The sequence below is a fragment of the Sinocyclocheilus rhinocerous genome, unplaced genomic scaffold (genome assembly GCF_001515625.1).
Source record: "Sinocyclocheilus rhinocerous isolate Xijiao unplaced genomic scaffold, SAMN03320098_v1.1 scaffold245, whole genome shotgun sequence".
NCBI lineage: Eukaryota > Metazoa > Chordata > Actinopteri > Cypriniformes > Cyprinidae > Sinocyclocheilus > Sinocyclocheilus rhinocerous.
This window is the reverse complement of record NW_015659923.1, coordinates 87,133-100,220: the sequence shown is the minus strand read 5'-3', so window position 1 is coordinate 100,220 and position 13,088 is coordinate 87,133. Positions and strand designations below refer to the sequence as shown.

The window sequence follows — 13,088 nt, the reverse complement described above, 5'->3', positions numbered from 1 at the left end:
TGATTCCCTGCCACTCTGGCTAGCTGGGCCGTGCTGATGTTTCGAGCATTGGGGCGCACTCGAAAGGTTACTGCTGGACCCAGAACCCTGAGAGACAGAGAAGAAAAAGAGCGAGAGAGGAAGAGACAGAGCGAGAACGAGACAATAAGGAGAAAACAAGAAAGAGGAGAGAAAGATTAACAGAATGCCAGTATGCAGTGAGTGTGATGAGCTAAAACTGTTGCAGCTGTGAGTCATGAACATAATCTTTTATCATTTAAAAAATACATTGTTGCAGACGCAGTCAACTGCAGCACCACAACACTACAGTTAAAACAGCAGATCACTAGGGAATATTGCGTTTTGGTTAATTTTCTTACGACAGATCTGTGCCGTTAGCTTCCTTCTCTGCTTTTGACATAAATTGACAAGTTTTTCCTCCATGAAATAAATCCTCACGGGAAACCTGATGTTCTTAAGAGTTGTCTAAAATGTTTAGTGGATCAACACCATTCAGCAAACAGGTCTAAATGGAAAAGTAAAAAAGTAAAAGAAATCATTCTTTAAAAAAAATTGCTCACAGACTCAATACATTGGATTTGAATCTCTTTGCAGTATTTGAATTGGTGATCCAGAAATGTTGTGCAAATGCAGGATGGCATTTTGTACAAATGGCATTTGTGATTGAGCCAAACAGCTGTCTGGGTGAGATCCCAGCAGCAATCCTCATTCATTTATCTATTTTAACAGAGAATCCTGTGAAGTATAATATTTCATGGTGAATTGTTCCTTTAAAGGGAATGGAAATGCTTTTTAAAAATGCTAAATATATTCAAAACTGACACAGTTAAAACAAACCGTCACACATCGCCTCACGAACAGAAAAACAGACTCAGGCAAAGGAAGAGAAGGATCTGCAAACTGGCACGCCACCATGACACCAACACAGACCCGCAGATGAGCTACTGTTCAACATGTCTGTTTATCAGTTAAAGATGACTAAAGCAGTGAATGGGATGGCTAGTTTACAAACATGCAGTTGTCCAACAAGGGATATTCCTGGTTACTGATTCTGTGACAGATGCATTTATCTGGGACGCAGCTCTGAAGCTACTCCCGTTGCGGACCAGGGTGAAGTGAGGGTCACAAATAGAGAGAAAAAAAGAGGATAGAAAAAGAGAAGAGGGGAGAACATAAAAGAGAAAAAGAGAGAGGTGGAAGACTGGAGGAATGAATCTGTCACCAGAACAAAATCCCATTCACACGTCAGCAGGTGGCAAGAGCAAGTCAAAAGTAACCTCTCATCCTCAGAATTAACACACACAGACTCCCAGATATCTGCTGGAAAATAATAGAGCTTCTAGAGTCTCATGTCTCATTTTATTCTTATTATATTTTAAATTATTGTAAGCCATAGCTCAATGTTAAACCATCAAGACTTGCTCTCAGTTTTAAAAATAATATCCACAGCAGGAAAAACAGTATAGTCTACTAAAACAGTAATCTATTTTAAGATTAATTGTTTTGAAAAAAGAAACTGTATTGTTAATGTGCTAATTTTACTGTATTTTTATTTATAATATACATATCTTATTTACAGTCAGGTCTGAATAAGGTGATTTTTTTGGCTACCATGCATGCCCTCCTACATGCACTTGAGCTTTTTAATATCTACAAAAACATAATTCCCCTAACAAATACACACATTATGGCTCTTTTTATTTACTTTCCCTACGCCAATTTCCACCATCTTTTGCTTTCCTCTCTATACCTGAGCACACACCTCTATTTGGCTTCTGGAAATTTCCGGATGAAAACAGTGGTTGTTAAAGCTAAATAAACACAATGGTCCAGACTCCCCATAAGCGAGTGAGAGAACGAAAGAGAGGTAGAATTAGTGTAAATGAATGCGTGTGTGTTAATGTTTCGATGTGTATAAGAGAACAAGACTGTCTGATTGCAAATCCACGATTGTGTGTATGTGTTTTTCTGTGCCCCCTACTGTCTGCACACAGTACAACCCTTACGTCATGTCTGGAGTTCAGAGAGGTGCTATGCTGACTCTTTATGTAACTGCAACACAGTGTGAAGCCCAAACATGGCAGCACTGCGTGTTTCGATGTGTATAAGAGAACAAGACTGTCTGATTGCAAATCCACGATTGTGTGTATGTGTTTTTCTGTGCCCCCTACTGTCTGCACACAGTACAACCCTTACGTCATGTCTGGAGTTCAGAGAGGTGCTACGCTGACTCTTTATGTAACTGCAACACAGTGTGAAGCCCAAACATGGCAGCACTGCATTTGAATGTACAAACGTTTGCGTGAGTGTGTGATGAATTTTCCTGATCATTGACTGCTTATATGATCGTATGAGCAGAAGCTTGCTTCTGCACTATGTAGTCTGCTTGTCCACTTTTCTAGCCGTTTTATCTTTAGTCCAAAAATGCCATATTACATTATGACATAATGTTTTATATAAGAATGAACATCATCCAGTACACCTTTCCATTATTTCTCAGAAAAGATGAAAAGCACTAGATGGCAAAAGATACATTAGCAGGTAGCTGTGTAAATAGATATAAGGCCCTATTCAAGAGAGGAAATTAATCATACGCAGAGAGCTCAACTGGACAGCACTCAACTACACACACATATTGTATTTCTTTTCTATTTCAGTGAGGTCTGTAAAGCATGTCTTTAGCAACATCTTGTATTTATTCTCACACCTATCAATACAGAGGAAATGAATGTGTTCCTCAGGTGATGAAAAATGTCCTTCTTTCATTAATAAATTGATATATGCTTGATACAGTTAAAAAGGTTGGGCTCTGCAAAATGTTTTTTCATGTTTTTAAAAGAAGTCTCTTATGCTCACCAATAAGTAATATTGTGAAATATCACTACTTTTTTACTGCTTTCTGTTTTAATAAAATGTTATTTATTCCTGTGATGGAATAGCTGAAATTTCAGCAGCCATTACTCTTCAGTGTCACACGATTTTTCAGAAGTCATTCTAATATGGTGCTCAAGAAACATTTCTTCTTCTTATTATTATTATTAAAAATAGTTGTTCTGCTTATTTCAGGATTCTTTGATGAATAGGAAAATCAAAAGAACAGCATGCGTTTGAAAAAGGAACATTCTGTAACATTATAAATCTTTATTATAACTATTGATCAATTTAATGCATCCTTGCTGAATAAAACTTTGAGAAAAAATGCTTTGAATGGTAGTGTAATTATGATCTATAAAGCGCTTTTCTCTCTCTCTTTCTCTCTGTGTGTGTGTGTGTGTGAGCACATATTTTGTTGACAACTTCATTCCAAGAAGCAAACTAAACATGAAAAAAACTAATCAGAAACATCCTCATTTGTAAAAACAATATAGAAATAAAGTAAATTGTGTTTTCAGTTAGGGTGAGAATGTGTATGTGTATATTAAATAATAGAAGTCAAGTAAAGCTGGGTGTGTGAGAGAAGGAGTGCAAGAAATTAGTAATTGCATTAAAATTTCCGTTATCCTTGCACATAAAGCTTCATTTATTACGTGTGTGAGTGAAATGCAACCACAACAAGTTTCTCAGTGAAATACAAGAGTGCCAGAAAGCATTTGTTGCATTCCAAACAATTAAGCAGAAAGCTGTCTTTAATCTGTGCACTTGTAGAACATCGGTATCATCAGAAAATATGCTGTAATTGAACTGAAATTTACCACTGCAGGCAGGTCAGAATAACACACACCTACACACACCGAGATGCATTCTTTCTCTCTCTCCCTCTCTCTGAACCATTTATATAAAGCTTGAACTTATATGCACAGAATTCAGAACACACTCCTAATCACTGTGCTGTCACTTGAAAATAAGTACTTAGCCCAAACTATACTGCAAAATGGAAAAACAAAACAAAACCACAGGTTGAGTGTTCCATTAGTGCCATTAGTGTGTCGACCAGCATGAGACTGTCTTCAACAATTATGTATGTGTGTGTGTGTGTGTGTGTGTGTGCACGCATGCACTTACGAGAGCTGTAGAAAATCTGTTACATGAAGGCTGACTCTCTCAGCTAAGAGATCCATGAGGTTCAGCCCCTGATCAGTGGACAGCGAACTAAGTATGGACAAAAAGAAGAAGAGAAAAAAAACAAACAATTAGCTAGACCTGTACATTTTCACAAGAAAACTAAGGTGTTGCGAGTGGTTGCCAGGGTGTTGCTAAGGGTTTACAAAATGTTCTATGTAGTTTTTAAAATGTAGCCATGCAGCTAAACTCTCAGAAAAAAAATAGTAAACAGTACCCTTTCTGAAGGTACACCTTTGGGTATTTGAATATTTGTATCTAAAGTGTGCATATTAGTACTTAAATGGTACATATCGGTACCCTTTCAAATGACCAGAAACAGCTTCTGTACCTTTTTTTCTGACAGTGTAGGCAGCAGATTACTGGCGATAACTTAAAATTCAAAAGTCTCTGATATTTTGATCTGACTCAGGTCTCTCCTTTACTTTAAGTCTTTACTTTAAGTTGGGTGAAAATCACAAATCCAATTGCTTAAAAGGGTACATACTAGTACATTTCTCCTGCTCGATTTAAGGTATGATTCATGTCTATAGCGTAGTTACACATCATAGTTTTAATATTTAGGGCTACAACAAAGGTTCTCAACCTTGGGATTGAAAAAAATTAACACAATTGTTCTAGGATAAACATGACAAAATCTGCAAAATATAACAATTAATATTTAAAACATGCCTTTCAACACCAGAAGTTATAAAATAGTTAAATATGAGGTCTTTCAGTAATAGATGAGAACATTTACACTTGAACACAGCTCACATGAGGTATACAGAGAGCAGAGAGTGCATAAAAACACATAGGGAATAGGACACAGGTGGCTTGTATGCTTTGATAAATCACCTGTATTTTCCAGCAATGAGGCAAACAATAAGGTGTAAATGGAATCCCTGTGAAGTGTGATGTCTTTATGATATGGCCACACCAGCCCGAGTTAAAACACACGCACTCACTCACACATCAGAACACGTGCAAACACACACGAAGCGACTTGCACACAAGCCTAAAGAATGATATGCATTTAAATGGAAGCGTATTCACACACATGAGAAAGAAAGTGAGAATTAGAAGATGCTAGAGTGCAACTGTTTTCCTGATGCTTTTTCACACCTACCACTGCCTTCCAATACACACTTACACACTTTTAAATCTCCTTTTTGAGAATGTGCCTGTGTTTTCAGGTACTCCAAGTTAAATGGGACTGCAGTAAGTGAGCCTCTGTGAGATAAATCAAGTCATTGGAGATGCAGTGGCTGTGGATGCCATCATCTTTCGCTTTGAAAAATGTACACAACCATTTACACACTAACACTAATATACACAGAGAGGACGGGTGAGGGAAACCAAATAAATTGCAATATGGAATGCAGTAACATAAACTGAGTATGAACACTAAATGACCAAAGAAAATGTGACTGAGAGAGTTAAAGACTCCATTATGCATAGAAATCATTGTAACCATGTAAAACCACAGATGACTCCTTATTACCATGGTTAGATCAATTTATATAAAACATACACTGGTCTTGTGATGAAAATGTTGCCTATAAATGTACTGAAACTGTAGTTATAACATATTTATAGGGCCATGCTCTGATAAAATACTGGAATATGATACACTGCAAAACCATTTAAAATAAAATTGCCAATGCTACATCAGTGATGACTGATTTTGTGACTGAAGCAAAAAAAGAAAGAAAAAAAAAACAGTATAGTCAATTTTTATTTATATATTTGTTTGTACTGTATAAATAACAATTTACATATACATTACTGTTCAAATGCATTAAATGCATTAAAATGCATTAAATTGGTCAAAAGTGATAATCAAGGCATTTATGATTTTACAAAAGATTTCTATTTCAAGTAAAATCTTTTACACTTTACATTCATTAAAGAATCATGAAAATAATGTATCACAGTATCCACAAAAATATTAAGCAGCACACTGGTTTTCAACATTGATAATAAGACGAATTGTTTCTTGAGCAGCAAATCATTGTATTAGAATGATTTTTTAATTATTATGTGGAAATTCAGCTTTGCCATCACAGGAATAAACGACATTTTAAAATATGATAAAATTGAAAACAGTTATTTTAAATAATAATAAAAATAATATATTTCACAATATTACTGTTTTCACTGTATTTTTGATCAAATAAATGCAGCCTTGCTGAGCATAAGATACTTCTTTCAAAAGCATACTGTAGATCCATGTGTCCTTCATGAGTGCATACATCTTATTTCTCATCATGACAGTCTATGTAAGTGTTTCTGTAGAATTTATACTTACTCTTCAGTAATAATGTAGCCAAAATCTCCATCATGTGGACTTGAATATGCTGCAACATTCACTTCCACTCTCACACCCTTCTTTTCCACCTCCTCCTTCTCCATGGAATGTTTTTGTGGCTCTTTTCCTGATTGAACCTCTGGTTCCACTTCCGGAGAACCATGCATCCACTGTGCTACCTCAGCGTCCTCCATTGGCTCTATATCTAAAGTGTCAGGTTCCATTTTCTTCCTCATCAGGTCCAGTTCTGTTTGCGTTGTCCGGCTCTGGACATTCTCCAAACTAGCCCTCAATGGGCTTCCAGCATTTGGCTGGTCAATGTACCCCAGAAAAGGCTCTTCTGCTTGGGGAGGACGCACAGATCCAGGGCCAGAGTTATGATCCAGGAACTTTAGCAGCTGGCTGATGAAACCTTTGTCCTGGAAACAGAAAATTAAACTGGGAATTCTATTGACTATCACAAAAATATGAGTCACATGGCCCTGTGTATTTCCACATATTACCTTATCATCAGATTTAAGGGTAGTATCTTCTGTTTCTGTAAACAGAATTTAAAATTATAGTAAAGATCATGGCTCTTGATTGATCAAAAATTTCTATACTTAAGGATTGTAACTAGGGTTTTAAAACATGTGTAACCAGGAACTAATCAAATATTTGTCTTTGTTAAGGGGTGACTACCTTTATGTGTGCTGTCACCATCTGCTTTCTCCATCTGATGTAACTCTTGACTTGGTTCCCTCTTTGCTTCCACTTCATCCTGTGTGGCTTCTCTACCTTTGACCCCTTCCACTCCATCCACCACCTGCAGGACCTGGGTGATGACTTTGGAGAGCTTGTCCAGGTCCTTTGGGGTCAAAGTATCCACACTGACGCTCTGACGTCCGAGCTGGTTAACCACTCCATCAATGAACTTCTCTGAGAGAAAACAGAGGCAAAGATAGAAAAATTATCTGGTATTTTGCAAGTGTACAAACCCCCCTTGCTCTAATTTGTATGACCCCTATTTGATTAAAAAAGGTATAAAACCATCACAAAACTGTCAGTGTTTGCGTGCAATTCAATAAATGACCCTAACAGGGTAATTGCTCGGCACATTATGCTTAATTCATCTGACATAAGTATTTGGAGCCAGACTGTGTTTCTCATCTCTACCTCAGTCTCTTTCTGATTAAGGTAAATTTATAATTTAATAATTGTGCTTTTTTAAATTTTGGGGCATGAATTATCATAATGATATCAATGTTTCTTCAGTCACTTCAGACTGATCCTGAACATGGATAATCATAATGCAAAAACTCATCACAGCCAATATAATATGACCCTGTTTCTCCTTATTAACATAAAAGGTGTTTGATTAAACATAATATGAGAATTTAATTCTTTATTTGTTTCTCCTGGCTTCTTTTTTAACGCACATATAAATATTTATATAACATATACAGTATAACCAGGGACGCCTTAAGATAACCAGAGGCCCCTGGGCTACAGCGTTACAGTAGGCCCCCCCTTCCCTAGATAACTTTTTTTTAAGCTTCCTGACAATTATTTATGTCAAATTTCAGATTCCAGACAGATTTTTTTCCTTGTTGATATGCCAGTTATCATTCACAACCCTGTTCTGCGTAAAATGTGAATATAAGTGAATATGCAAATTCATTATTTGCCAGAAGGTGGCGCTTGTGGAACAGCTACATAAAGTAAACATTATGTTATTACAGGCATTATACGGAGGTAATATGAAAAGATAATGCCATTAAAACTTTCCTGGCCGAAATGTGAGTTTACAGGTATGATTTAAACACCATAAATTACACAAAATATTCATTATTCATCATCAGTAGATCGAAACAACACTTGGCAAGTTGGCATAAATGTGAGCTATTTGGTGACTGCTAACTGCGTTTTTATTTTGAAACGTGCCGTGCTCGCGCTTAATTAATTAAATCATAGCCATTCAAAGTTTAATGATCACATTTAAACAACAGGATGATTCCTATTCTTCTATCCCCAGATTTAAGATTGAGACTCTGAAGCAGCATGTTGGAACACAGTGACTGAATCTAAAACCTTCAGCTGACACACAGATTACATCCACGCAAGTCACTGAACTCGCACTGTATGACGTTACAGAAAGTTGTCCGGTCCAGCTCCTTTCACACAGCAGTGTTGTGTTTCTTGTTGATCTGCACGTTAACATAAAGACACTCTCGTGCAGTTTCCACAAAAATATTAAGCAGCAAACTGGTTTTCAACAGTGATAAGAAATGTTTCTTGAGTGCTAAATCAGCATATTAGAATGATTTCTGAAGGATCGTGTGATCGTATGAGTAATGTCTGCTGAAAATTCAGCTTTTCCATCGCAGGAATACATTACATTTTAAAATATGATCAAATTAAAAACAGTTATTTTAACCCATAATAATATATTTCACAATATTACTGTTTTTACTATATTTTTAATCAAATAAATGCAGCCTTGGTGAGCATCAGAGACTTCTTTCAAAAGCATACTATAGATCCATGTGCCCTTCATGAGTGCAAACATCTTGTTCCTCATCATGACAGTCTATGTAAGTGTTTCTATACAATATATACTTACTCTTCAGTAATAATGTAGCCAAAGTCTCCATCATGTGGACTTGAATACGCTGCAACATTCACTTCCACTCTCACACCCTTCTTTTCCACCTCCTCTTTCTCCATGGATTTTTTTTGTGGCTCTTTTCCTGGTTGAACCTCTGGTTTCACTTCCGGAGAACCGTGCATCCACTGTTCTACCTCAGCGTCCACCAGTGGCTCAGTCTCCAAAGTGTCAGGTTCCATTTTCTTCCTCATCAGGTCCAGTTCTGTTTGCGTTGTCCGGCTCTGGACATTCTCCAAACTAGCCCTCAACGGGCTTCCGGCATTTGGCTGGTCGACGTACCCCAGAAAAGGCTCTTCTGCTTGGGAAAGATGCACAGATCCAGGGCCAGAGTTATGATCCAGGAACTCCAGCAGCTGGCTGATAAAACCTTTGTCCTGGAAATAGAAAATTAAACTGGGAATTCTATTGACTTTATCACAAAGATATATCATGAGTCACATGGCCCTGTGTATTTCCACATATTACCTTATCATCAGATTTAAGGGTAGTATCTTCTGTTTCTGTAAACAGAATTTAAAATTATAGTAAAGATCATGGCTCTTGATTGATCAAAAATTTCTATACTTAAGGATTGTAACTAGGGTTTTAAAACATGTGTAACCAGGAACTAATCAAATATTTGTCTTTGTTAAGGGGTGACTACCTTTATGTGTGCTGTCACCATCTGCTTTCTCCATCTGATGTAACTCTTGACTTGGTTCCCTCTTTGCTTCCACTTCATCCTGTGTGGCTTCTCTACCTTTGACCCCTTCCACTCCATCCACCACCTGCAGGACCTGGGTGATGACTTTGGAGAGCTTGTCCAGGTCCTTTGGGGTCAAAGTATCCACACTGACGCTCTGACGTCCGAGCTGGTTAACCACTCCATCAATGAACTTCTCTGAGAGAAAACAGAGGCAAAGATAGAAAAATTATCTGGTATTTTGCAAGTGTACAAACCCCCCCTGCTCTAATTTGTATGACCCCTATTTGATTAAAAAAGGTATAAAACCATCACAAAACTGTCAGTGTTTGCGTGCAATTCAATAAATGACCCTAACAGGGTAATTGCTCAGCACATTATGCTTAATTCATCTGACATAAGTATTTGGAGCCAGACTGTGTTTCTCATCTCTACCTCAGTCGCTTTCTGATTAAGGTAAATTTATAATTTAATAATTGTGCTTTTTTAAATTTTGGGGCATGAATTATCATAATGATATCAATGTTTCTTCAGTCACTTCAGACTGATCCTGAACATGGATAATCATAATGCAAAAACTCATCACAGCCAATATAATATGACCCTGTTTCTCCTTATTAACATAAAAGGTGTTTGATTAAACATAATATGAGAATTTAATTCTTTATTTGTTTCTCCTGGCTTCTTTTTTAACGCACATATAAATATTTATATAACATATACAGTATAACCAGGGACGCCTTAAGATAACCAGAGGCCCCTGGGCTACAGCGTTACAGTAGGCCCCCCCTTCCCTAGATAACTTTTTTTTAAGCTTCCTGACAATTATTTATGTCAAATTTCAGATTCCAGACAGATTTTTTTCCTTGTTGATATGCCAGTTATCATTCACAACCCTGTTCTGCGTAAAATGTGAATATAAGTGAATATGCAAATTCATTATTTGCCAGAAGGTGGCGCTTGTGGAACAGCTACATAAAGTAAACATTATGTTATTACAGGCATTATACGGAGGTAATATGAAAAGATAATGCCATTAAAACTTTCCTGGCCGAAATGTGAGTTTACAGGTATGATTTAAACACCATAAATTACACAAAATATTCATTATTCATCATCAGTAGATCGAAACAACACTTGGCAAGTTGGCATAAATGTGAGCTATTTGGTGACTGCTAACTGCGTTTTTATTTTGAAACGTGCCGTGCTCGCGCTTAATTAATTAAATCATAGCCATTCAAAGTTTAATGATCACATTTAAACAACAGGATGATTCCTATTCTTCTATCCCCAGATTTAAGATTGAGACTCTGAAGCAGCATGTTGGAACACAGTGACTGAATCTAAAACCTTCAGCTGACACACAGATTACATCCACGCAAGTCACTGAACTCGCACTGTATGACGTTACAGAAAGTTGTCCGGTCCAGCTCTTTTCACACAGCAGTGTTGTGTTTCTTGTTGATCTGCACGTTAACATAAAGACACTCTCGTGCTGGGCTTTACTAGCGCATGCATTGTGTATTTCGCTAGTATATCGGTGGAATACTTGGAATATACCAACTATACAAACTGTGTGGCGGAAACTTAAACTGAACCATTCACTATAAACTACAACCAGGGCATCGCTGAAAATGAGTGTGTAAGTTTGTTTACAAAATGCTGTTGTCACTGCTGCAAATTCCCATATATTCAAATAATTATTCGAAAAAATATAATTTCCTTGCAGCCAGTGGGCCCCCTTCCCAGTGTAGGCCCCTGGGCTTCAGCGCCCCTGAGTATAACATATATACATATAGAAGAAGAAGGATTAGCTCACCATCTACTGAACTGAGGGCTTCCTTGTAAGCAGGGTTGCTTGCTGAAGATTTGAAAAACAATTTTTCGATTTGGGGCTTTGGAGGTTGCTTGGAAGCTCCTGGCAGTTTTTCTATTTTGGTAGCTGGAGTGTGCTGAAGGCTGAAGTAACGCAGCTTTCCCTGTGTTTGACCTTTACCAGGATCTTGTGCTCTCATGGGCCCAGCTTGATACTGCTGAAGCTCAACGAGAGGTACTCCAGTACGATCCTGCTCATAACCAGTGAAGTATGATCGACCTGGGGGAGGCTGTTCCACAACGGCCTGGAGGTCAGGCTGGCCTTGTAGGAAGGAGATGTGGGGTGAAAGAGGCTTCTCTTCGAGCTGGATTACACCCTTGTGATTACGGGGGCCATCTCCCTTGTACTATGGGAGAAGAATAAATAAATATGTAAATAAATACATAAATAATATACATAATATACATATTGTTTTGTAAAAATATCTTTATCAAAAACTGACCAAAGATAATAATGTTTAAAGAGTTTCAGCCTCATTTTAACATTGTATCAGCCTCCCTCTTTTAGCTCGGCATATTGTTCTGCTCTATTTGAGAGATTATATAAAATAATTATATTCTTCCCACCTTTGCAGAATAGAAGGCCAAGCTGGCTTTAGAACAGCAGGGTGGACTTCACTGAACAAACCAGCACATACACGGCTGGCTCCAAAAGCACTGCAGGGTACTAATGTTCAATACTGCAGTGAACTTTTCAACTCTCGTGACTGTTAACTTCAAGAACAGTTGTTTGGTGATGGTGTTTTTTAGTACCAAGCAGGTTGCACCTCGGATTACATGTCCCCAGTAGCTATGTTCTTATCTGACAGTTGTCTAATGAAGTGCAGAGCAAGCAGCAATACATGGCTATTTTTGCCAAATCTGACATTCCACAGCATGTGCAGTGCACTTGTTAAAAGTGCATTAAAATAATGCATTTAGTAACTACTATATTTTATACACCTTGAAAGCATATCCATGCATGTGTGGTAGTTCTGCCCAGTTGTTTACAGTCTCAAGCTGAAAATATGCCCTTCCAAAAACTACTGATTTCACTTTTAGGGAGAACTGCCATATAGTCACTATATACATCCAAATACTTCAAGTGATATGTGAGTAAACAGAACTATTATTTTATATAGTTGTTGGAGACTCACCTTCCAAAGCACTTGCTGCCCTTGAGGACTCTGTTTGAAGGAGGCAACATCGGAAGGAAGGAAACCTTGAAGGTACCTCTGCAGTGTCCTGCTCACTTCTTCTTTCTGAGTCTTCAGCTTCCTGTCCCCATTGGGAATGTTTATAATACAATTCCATGTTTAAAAACAGATAAACAGATTATAGTAGATAAAGTGTCTAGAATACAAACCTGTCTGGATCAGATTATCACTTTACTCTATGGTTCAATTTGTGAACATTAGATACTTTTACAGTATTTATAAAGCTTGATTAATGTTTATTTCTACACATACTGATACACTTTAACATTTCAAGTTGCATAAATCAACATTATTTAATGAATCATGAACAAACAATAATTAACTATGAACAATAGTATA

The 13,088-nt window shown here is 37.3% G+C and overlaps 1 protein-coding gene across 2 annotated transcripts in view; it reads right to left on the bottom strand.

The window, feature by feature from the left end:
* Positions 1–13,088, bottom strand: part of ptprn2 (protein tyrosine phosphatase receptor type N2) — a 228,112-nt gene that overhangs the window by 149,057 nt on the left and 65,967 nt on the right. For both annotated transcript variants that reach the window (XM_016533327.1, XM_016533328.1), the window contains 5 exons: positions 9,640–9,876; positions 6,853–6,887; positions 6,350–6,768; positions 4,003–4,089; positions 8–87 (listed from right to left, as the gene is read on the bottom strand). In XM_016533327.1, the coding sequence (XP_016388813.1) occupies positions 8–87; positions 4,003–4,089; positions 6,350–6,768; positions 6,853–6,887; positions 9,640–9,876 (858 nt within the window). The remainder of the gene's footprint in view (positions 1–7; positions 88–4,002; positions 4,090–6,349; positions 6,769–6,852; positions 6,888–9,639; positions 9,877–13,088) is intronic.